This window comes from Oncorhynchus clarkii, chromosome 21 (assembly GCF_045791955.1).
Source record: "Oncorhynchus clarkii lewisi isolate Uvic-CL-2024 chromosome 21, UVic_Ocla_1.0, whole genome shotgun sequence".
NCBI lineage: Eukaryota > Metazoa > Chordata > Actinopteri > Salmoniformes > Salmonidae > Oncorhynchus > Oncorhynchus clarkii.
In genome coordinates, this window is record NC_092167.1 from 44,347,595 (window position 1) to 44,358,030 (window position 10,436).

The 10,436-nt window shown below is 45.9% G+C and overlaps 1 protein-coding gene across 1 annotated transcript in view; it reads right to left on the reverse strand.

Annotated features, from left to right (window-relative positions):
- LOC139379087 (VPS10 domain-containing receptor SorCS2-like) overlaps positions 1-5,602 on the reverse strand; it is a 418,987-nt gene extending 413,385 nt beyond the window's left edge. Inside the window, exon 1 of the mRNA XM_071121886.1 lies at positions 5,225-5,602. Within this exon, the coding sequence (XP_070977987.1) occupies positions 5,225-5,581 (357 nt within the window). The 5' untranslated portion in view covers positions 5,582-5,602. The remainder of the gene's footprint in view (positions 1-5,224) is intronic.
- Between the last annotated feature and the right edge of the window lie 4,834 nt (positions 5,603-10,436).

Here is a 10,436-nt window from a genome sequence, read left to right on the forward strand (position 1 = left end):
GGTTGATGGTTGAGGGTTGAGGGTTGAGGGTGATGTTGATGGTGATGTTGATTGTTGATGGTTATGGGAATGGCTGAGGGTGATGGTGATGGTTGAGGGTGATGGTTGATGGTGAAGGGAATGGTTGAGGGTGATGGTTGATGGTGATGTTGATGGTTGGTTGATGGTGATGTTGATGGTGATGGTTGATGTCGATGGTGATGGTTGATGGTGGTGGTTGATGGTAGTGTTGATGGTTGATGGTGATGGTTGGTGGAAATGGTTGATGGTGATGGTTGATGGTGGTGTTGATGGTTGATGTTGATGAGAATGGTTGAGGGTGATGGTTGATGATGATGTCGATGGTTGATGGGAATGGTTGAGGGTGATGGTTGATGGTGATGGGAATGGTTGAGGTTGAGGTTGATGGTTGATGGTGATGTTGATGGTGATGGTTGATGGGAATGGTTGATGATTGATGGTTGATGGTTGATGGTGATGGTTGATGGTTGATGGTTGATGGTGATGGTTGATGGGAATGGTTGATGATTGATGGTTGATGGTGATGTTGAAGGAATGGTGATGGTTGATGGGAATGGTTGATGATTGATGGTTGATGGTTGATGGTGATGTTGAAGGAATGGTGATGGTTGATGGTGATGGTTGATGGTGATGGTTTATGGTGATGGTTGATGGTTTATGGTGATGGCTGATGGGGATGGTTTATGGTGATGGTTGATGGGATGGTGATGGTTATGGTGATGGTTAATGTTGATGGTGATGGTTGATGGGAATGTTGATGGTTGATGGTTGATGTTGATGGGAATGGTTGAGGGTGATGTTGATGGTGATGTTGATTGTTGATGGTGATGGGAATGGCTGAGGGTGATGGTGATGGTTGAGGGTGATGGTTGATGGTGATGGGAATGGTTGAGGGTGATGGTTGATGGTGATGTTGATGGTTGGTGGTGATGTTGATGGTGATGGTTGATGGTGATGGTGATGGGAATGGTTGAGGGTGATGGTTGATAGTGATGTTGATGGTTGATGATTGATGGTGATGGTGATGTCGATGGTGATGGTTGATGGTGATGGTGATGTTGATGGTTATGTTGATGGTGATGGTTGATGGTGATGGGAATGGTTGAGGGTGTTGGTTGATGGTGATGTTGATGGTTGATGTTTGATGATGATGTTGATGGTTGATGGTGATGGTTGATGGTTGATGGTGATGTTGATGTTGATAGTGGATGGTTGATGCGGGATGGTTTAGTTGATGGTAATGTGATGGTTGATGTTGATGGTTGATGACAGAGAGAGCACAACTTCTCAGCACCATGGAGCTAGTCAACAACTCCCAGAAGAAAAAAGAGAGAGAGAGAGAGAGAGAGAGAGAGAGAGAGACAGAGAGACAGAGAGACAGAGACAGAGAGAGCGAGAGCGAGAGCGAGAGAAAGAGAGAGAGAGAGAGGGGGGGGGAGAGAGAGAGAGAGAGAGAGAGAGAGAGAGAGAGAGAGAGAGAGAGACAGAGAGAGAGAGAGACAGAGAGACAGAGAGAGAGGGGGGGAGAGGGAGAGAGAGAGAGAGACAGAGACAGAGAGACAGAGACAGAGACAGAGAGACAGAGAGACAGAGAGGGAGAGAGGGGTGGGAGAGGGAGAGAGAGAGAGACAGAGACAGAGACAGAGACAGAGAGACAGAGACAGAGAGACAGAGAGAAAGAGAGAGAGAGAGAGAGAGAGCACAGGGAAGCACAAAGAAGGCTCTTTCAACAGTGGAAGCTTTCTGCTCGGAATGCTGTTAACAAGTTATGGATGGGCTTGGTGGCCGACCGTTCCCAGAATGTCTTCCGGGAACTGACATCAGGGGTCCTAGAATTAATTACCGTTCATGGGGACATTTAAGGGAATGTCTCTCAGGCCTTGGTCAGACCACTTACAGTCAAAACACGACCACGCCCTCATCTGGTGACCCCACATGTCAACTCTTTGACCAGTGTCTGACCACTGTCTTGTTAACATATTGTGTGTGTGTGTGTGTGCGCACATCTGTAAATGTTTGTAGAAACTGTCTACATGTCATTATAGTAATGTGTATAAATCTTCAGTACACTGGCAATGTGAATGGTCATTAGTACCATGTCTGGATGTCTAATAACAATGTGAATGGTTATTAGTACCATGTCTGGGTGTCTAATAACAATGTGAATGGTTATTAGTACCATGTCTGGGTGTCTAATAACAATGTGAATGGTTATTAGTACCATGTCTGGGTGTCTAATAACAATGTGAATGGTTATTAGTACCATGGTAAATCAAAATTAAATGTTTAACATATCAAGTTCTGCTTTTCTGATGTATTAAATACTTATGTCATGCAATAAAATGCAAATTAATTACTTAAAAATCATACAATGTGATTTTCTGGATTTTTGTTTTAGATTCCGTCTCTCACAGTTGAAGTGTACCTATGATAAAATTACAGACCTCTACATGCTTTGTAAGTAGGAAAACCTGCAAAATCGACAGTGTATCAAATACTTGTTCTCCCCACTGTATATGTATATATATAATCCAATATTGGATACCTTATTACTGCTGTCATTGTTACGTACCGTCTAACAAGTTGTAACGTCTACTCTATTTATATATATTTAGCGTAATGGTAGTCTGATTTTATGCAGTTTTAAGAAAAAATACCTAAAAAAGAAAAACAAAAGAAATAAAGTAACAAATAATTAAAGAGCAGCAGTAAAATAACAATAGCAAGGCTGCAATAATGGAGCTGTGAGTCGGGAAGCAGGTGAAACGTCTAATAAAACCACGAGACAATTCCATGTGGCTTCACACCGGCACACAACAATAATACCAACTGGTGACTGAACATAAGAGAGCGACATATAAAGGGAGGAAACGATGAAGGTAATGAAGTCCAGGTGTGAATCATAATGATTAACAGGTGCGCATAATGAGTGCCAGCTGTGAATCATAATAATTAACAGGTGCGCGTAATGAGTGCCAGGTGTGAATCATATTGATTAACAGGTGCGCGTAATGAGTGCCAGGTGTGAATCATAATAATTAACAGGTGCGCGTAATGAGTGCCAGGTGTGAATCATAATAATTAACAGGTGCGCGTAATGAGTGCCAGGTGTGAATCATAATGATTAACAGGTGCGCGTTATGAGTGCCAGGTGTGAATCATAATGATTAGCAGGTGCGCGTAATGAGTGCCAGGTGTGAATCATAATGATTAACAGGTGCGCGTAATGAGTGCCAGGTGTGAATCATAATAATTAACAGGTGCGCGTAATGAGTGCCAGATGTGAATCATAATGATTAACAGGTGCGCGTAATGAGTGCCAGGTGTGAATCATAATAATTAACAGGTGCGCGTAATGAGTGCCAGGTGTGAATCATAATGATTAACAGGTGCGCGTAATGAGTGCCAGGTGTGAATAATAATGATTAACAGGTGCACGTAATGAGTGCCAGGTGTGAATCATAATAATTAACAGGTGCGCGTAATGAGTGCCAGGTGTGAATCATAATGATTAACAGGTGCGCGTAATGAGTGCCAGGTGTACGTAATGATGAAATGCAGGTCCGGTGGTTAGTATTCTGGCAATGTTGGAGGCCGGAGGGGAGGAGCAGGAGAAGACATGACAGAGGCTATATACAGGGGTCTGGATGTCTACCAATAAATGTGCAACATCAGGGGTTAAAGGTCAACTGCTTGTTTACAAATGATTAAAAGTTAAAAGTCAAATAGTGTAATACCATTGCTTCTGACCAGACATGCCACAGACATGATGCATCTTGGGTCCTTGGTATATATTTATTGACAATCGTCTATATCCTTTGTCTGGGCACAGCCACCTCTGAAGGCCCTGTAAACTGGGGGAGGGGGGGGGGGCAGAGATTCTTAAATTTTCATGCCTATCAATCTGTGCTGGAATCGTAAATGTCCGACCTAGTGAAATTAAATGGCAGCATTTGTCTTCTTTTATTAGGCTGTGCAATATAGGGGGAGACCTCAATACGTCGACCTTACCAAAGTAAGGCAATGCCAAGTGAATTGAGGATAACTCAAACATGGCGTCCCAGGCTGTCAGTGTTTGGCTGACTGACAGATGATTCACACTTGTCTCAGTATTGAATTAGTCTGTCTGTCAGAAGTTCTTCATGAATAGAAAATGGGCCCTTATAATACAAAAACATATATATATTTTTTTGCGATTTCATTCCAATTCTATGCTAAGTCAAAATGTTATTTCAACATTATAGGTTGAGCATTGGCATAGTATTTGTTACTGTCTGTGGCTGCTATATAGACAGTATGTAACCTGGTAGAGCTAGTCAGCTAGTTCGTGACATGTTAGATAGAGAGCAGTCTGGATGATGTTTCTCATATGAAAGAGGATGCAGGCAGGCCAGTAGCAGTGGGAAACGTTTCCTTCTAACTGTACGTGTTCTGTCGTGACAATAGCACATATTCAACTGATGTCCTTGATAGACACTGCACGGTCCCGGACAGCTGACAATATTCTACCCAATCACAAAGCCCTCTCTCGATCTATTTTTTCCCCCTCTCTCTTGCTGTTTACATTGCGCTGCTAATTACAATTAATTACATGTCAATTAAACTAGGTCATAAACCTCGAATTATGTGCAATTCATTATTTGGACAAATAAATACGCTTTAAACTGAAACATTCAAGGTGGATATTAATACACATTATTTAAACACTTTAGTATCATCATATGACAATGTCAACACCAACCAAGTGGCACTGAGTGGGACAGAAAAAACAGCTTGCCTCCACTGTGCGCACCTCTAAACAGACTGACATCATCATGACCAGCTAAACTAAAGATAGGTAGGTGGGTTGGTTGGAAGCACTTCTCCGCAACCAGCCATGCCCTCTCTCATCAGTCAGGGCTTGACACACAATAATAAATGTAGCTGTTGTAAACACAGACCATGGGCAAAAATATTTTTGTTAGAAGCGCACTTGAAGACATATTGATGCGCTTCAGAGTAGCCAAACAACAAAACGGGATTCAATGGCATGAGCAATGACAGCCATGAAGGAAAAATAATTTACGCATGTGTAGCTATTACCTGGACAATAACTTATGTCAATTGGGATGGGCTGTTATGGTGACTGGCGGGTTGTGTAGGCTACAAGCGGGGAACCCACTACATCACAACGGAGTGTAACCGGGACGGGACGGGTACTTACGCTGCTGTTCTCCCCCGTCCAGTGAACCATCGCCTGGTTGTGAGTGGCATCCCCTTTGAGCACGAACGAGCTGCTGAGCAGGGACACTTTCTCTTGGGATAGAGCTCTCCTGAAGCGCCGGGATTCCATGTCCATATCATTATCACCCAAGTCCTGTCCGAACATTCCGTCTCTCCTGTCTATGCCTAAACCGCCACCGCTGTCAAGCATACGATGCGCGTCGCTCCGGCTGTCACATCGCACGGGTCCCATAAGTGACATCCAAGCCGAGGCGATAAACACAGCCCGGCACAGGTGCGCTGAAACTGTTCCTTTCGGACGCAGAGGTACCATGTTTCGCGCCATTATAGCGCTCATATCGTGGATACTGACAGAGAGACTGCGATTCGAGTGGAAGATAGATAGCACTACTGTAAGCGGAGAGAGAGGGAGGGAGGCTCGGAGGGATGGAGTGGAACTGGAGCGAGGCCATACAATGGAAACAACGTGGTCGTGTCTGTGTGTCTGTCAACTGGAAGAAGCGCGGTGCAAATAGCATGTGCGCCATCTGGTGACACATACCCTACATTGCTGTTTCTGAAAGCCTTAATCGTTGAAGACTTAACCCCTTCCCACGAACTGATTTCTAAACTTTTTATTTCACCTTTATTTAACCAGGTAGGCTAGTTGAGAACAAGTTCTCATTTACAACTGCGACCTGGCCAAGATAAAGGAAAGCAGTGCGACACAAACAACAACACAGTTACACAAGGAATAAACAACAGTCAATAACATAATAGAAAATAAATAAAGTCTATATACAGTGTGCGCAAATTGCGTGAGGAGGTAAGGCAATAAATAGCCATAATAGCGAAGTAATTACAATTTAGCAAATTAACACTGGAGTGATAGATGTGCAGATGATGATTTGCAAGTAGAGATACTGGTGTGCAAAAGAGCAGAAAAGTAATTTAAAACAATATGGGGATGTGGTAGGTAGATTGGATGGGCTATTTACAGATGGGCTATGTACAGCTGCAGCGATTGGTTAGCTCCTCAGATAGCTGATGTTTAAAGTTAGCGAGGGAAATATAAGTCTCCAGCTTCAGCAATTTTTGCAATTCGTTCCAGTCATCGGCAGCAGAAAACTGGAAGGAAAGGCAGCCAAAGGAGGTGTTGGCTTTGGGGATGACCAGTGAGATATACCTGCTGGAGCACGTGCTACCGGTGGGTGTTATCGTGACCAGTGAGCTGAGATAAGGCGGAGCTTTACCTAGCATAGACTTATAGATGACCAGGAGCCAGTGGGTCTGGCGACGAATATGTAGCTATGGTCAGCCGACTAGAGCATACAGGTCGCAGTGGTGGGTGGTATATGGGGCTTTGGTGACAAAACGGATGGCACTGTGATAGACTGCATCCAGTTTGCTGAGTAGAGTGTTGGAGGCTAACTTGTAAATGACATCGCCAAAGTCAAGGATCGGTAGGATAGTCAGTTTTACGAGGGTATGTTTGGCGGCGTGAGTGAAGGAGGCTTTGTTGCGAAATAGGAAGCCGATTCTAGATTTTATTTTGGATTGGAGATGTTTAATATGAGTCTGGAAGGAGAGTTTACAGTCTAGCCAGACACCTAGGTATGTGTAGTTGTCCACATATTCTAATTCAGAACCGTCCAGAGTAGTGATACTAGTCGGGCGGGCGGGTGCGGGCAGTGAACGGTTGAAAAGCATGCATTTAGTTTTAATAGCATTTAAGAGCAGTTGGAGGCCATGGAAGTGTAACCGATGTGAAACGGCTAGCTAGTTAACAGGGTGCGCGCTAATAGCGTTTCAATCGGTGACGTCCCTCGCTCTGAGACCTGAAGTAGTTGTTCCCCTTGCTCTGCAAGGGCCTTGGCTTTTGTGTTGCGATGGGTAACAATGCTTTGTGGGTGTTGATGTGTGCAGAGGGTCCCTAGTTCGAGCCCAGTCAGGGGCGAGGAGAGGGAAGGAAGCCATACTGTTACAGAAGGAGTGTAGTATGGCATGTTTGGAGGTTTGTTAATACAGGACATAACATCCTGTCGGAGATGTTGCTGACAGTGGCTTTTTTTCCCAAGACTCCATTTGATGTCAGCTGTGTAGTAGGCCTATGTACGCCATTTTAAGGACCACACACTGCTGTCAGGTCATATTTGCTCTTATCCAATAGGGTTATCCAAATGGGTGCAACATTTCAGAACCTCCAGATAGAAATTGCTATTGTGTGTAGAACATGACTCTCCCTGCGATGTAGAACAGCCCATACCGACTCTCTACATGACATTTCTATCTGCAAGGTTCCTGAACGATGCACCTGACCCCCAAAAGAGAGGAAGAGGCGAAGCAAAATGTTTCACTCTCACCAATTATCTGTCCAAAATAAATCCAATGTGTTTCTATGAGCTTAGCTTGTCACCTGGCTTCCCGCCTTTGGGACAATGACTTCTACTGTTATGGTGGAGACATGAGCATCTCGTCATTATATACAGATCTCCACCCCCACTGATTAAGCCCCCAGTGTTGACTGTGGACAGCTGTCCAAGAGGTCAAAGTTCAGGGTTTAATTCCACTCTACTTGCCATCCTTCCACATAGATCTAATTAGACCCTTGGTTTTAACCAGGCCAGGAATCTCCATTGTTGTTACTTGATGTCCTATTTTATTTCCTTCAACATTTTGATCATTTAGCAGACGCTCTTATCCAGAGCAATTAGGGTTCAGTTATTTGCTCAAGGGCACATCAACAGATTTTTCACCTAGTCGGCTCTGGGATTTTGAACCAGCGACTTTTCGGTTACTGGCCCAACGCTCTTAACCGCTAGGCTACCTGCCACTCAACAAATCCACATTTAATGAATTGCTTCTATCAGTATCTCTTGAGTGTTTTAATTTCTTACCATCAGACAAGCGACCAGTATCACAAATCAAATAAAATCACAAATCTCTGTGGTTGGCAAGTTTTGCCCCTCAGTCTGTGACACTAATGACATTGAGTCCCTGTACATGTAGACAGGAAAACAAACTGTTAGGTGTAGTAGGAGTCTCTGGGCCCTAGTCGAAAGAACTGCATTATGTAGGGAATTGGGTGCCATTTCGGACGCAATCTCTGAGTCTCAGGGTAGGTTAACTATCTGTGTAGAAAAAGTCATCTCTGTAAAATATGGTTCACTGCCAGGCAGCCTTGGTCCTCCATTTTGTCTGTTGGCTAGTTTGTTTTTGTTGGTTTACAATAAATGGGGAACCACAGGCTGTTTACTGTTCATGGATTTGTTGTTTCAGTTGTCCAGAGAATGAGGAGGAGCTGCAGTTTGAATATTTGATGGAGTAGGACCTACAGGAGGAGAGGAGAGGAGAGGAGAGGAGAGGAGAGGAGAGGAGAGGAGAAGTCCTCCTATTCATTCTCTGTATTATTGGGGTTTCTCTATTTTTGTCTCTTCCTGCCTAGTCCTTTACCTCCACATCTACCCCCTCTCCTCCTTTACCTCCACATCTACCCCCTCTCCCCCCTCTAGTCCTTTACCTCCACATCTACCCCTCTCCCCCTCCCCCTCACTCTAGTCCTTTACCTTCACATCTACCCCTCTCCCCCTCCCCCTCACTCTAGTCCTTTACCTCCACATCTAACCCCTCTCCCCCCTCCCCATCTAGTCCTTTACCTTCACATCTACCCCCTCTCCTCCTTTACCTCCACATTTCCCCCCTCTCCCCCTCCCCCTCTAGTCCTTTACCTCTACATCTCCCCCTCTCCCCCTCCCCCTCTCCCCTAGTCCTTTACCTCCACATCTACCCTCCCCTCCCTTCCCCCTCCCTCTACGCCTTTACCTCCCCCTCTCCCCCTCTCTCCTAGTCATTTATCTCCACAACCCCACTTCCCTCTCTCCCCTAGACCTTTACCTCCCTCCTCTCCCCTAGTCCTTTACCTCCACATCAACCACCTCCTCCCCTCCCTCTAGGCCTTTACCTCCCCCTCTCCCCCACTCCCCTAGTCCTTTACCTCCAAATCTACCCCTTCCCCCTCCCTCTAATCATTTATCTCCCCCTCTCGCCTAGTCCTTTACCTCCACATCTACCCTCTCTCCCCCGATCCCCCCTCTAGTCCTTTACCCCCCCTCCCCCAGTCCTTTACCTCCCCCTCTCCCCCAGTCATTTACCTCCCCCTCTCCCCTAGTCATTTACCTCCCCCCTCTCCCCTAGTCCTTTACCTCCCCCTCTCCCCCCTCTCTCCTAGTCCTTTACCTCCCCTCTCCCCTAGTCCTTTACCTCCCCTCTCCCCTAGTCCTTTACCTCCCCTTCTCCCCCCTCTCCCCTAGTCCTTTACCTCCCCTCTCCCCTAGTTCTTTACCTCCCCCTCTCCCCCCTCTCCCCCAGTCCTTTACCTCCCCCTTCTCCCCCAGTTCTTTACCCCCCCTCCCCCAGTCCTTTACCTCCCCCTCTCCCCCAGACATTTACCTCCCCCCTCTCCCCTAGTCATTTACCTCCCCCTCCCTCTAGTCCTTTATCTCCCCCTCTCCCCCAGTCATTTACCTCCCCCTTCTCCCCCAGTTCTTTACCCCCCCTCCCCCAGTCCTTTACCTCCCCCTCTCCCCCAGTCATTTACCTCCCCCCTCTCCCCTAGTCATTTACCTCCCCCTTCCCCTAGTCCTTTACCTCCCCCCTCTCCCGCAGTCATTTACCTCCCCCCTCTCCCCTAGTCCTTTACCTCCACCCTCTCCCCCAGTTATTTACCTCCCCCTCTCCCCCAGTCCTTTACCTCCCCCCTCTCCCCCAGTCCTTTACCTCCCCCCTCTCCCCCAGTCCTTTACCTCCCCCTCTCCCCCAGTCCTTTACCTCCCCCCTCTCCCCCAGTCCTTTACCTCCCCCTTCCCCCAGACCTTTACCTCCCCCCTCTCCCCTAGTCATTTACCTCCCTCTCTCCCCCTTGTACCTCTCTGTTTGGTTAACTCATGAAAAGAACAGACAACACACACATGGCATTGGGCATTGGGAGCAGAGTGGGAGAATACAGATGATGGTATATATATACACACACACATAGTGTGTGGGTGTGTGTGTATTCAGTACCAGACAAAAGTTTGGACACACCTACTCATTCAAGGGTTTTTCATTATTAAAAAATAAAAAATAAAATACATTGTAGAATAATAGTTAATATAGTAACCAAAAAAGTGTTAAACAAATTCTTTGAGATTCTTCAAAGTAGACACCCTTTGCCT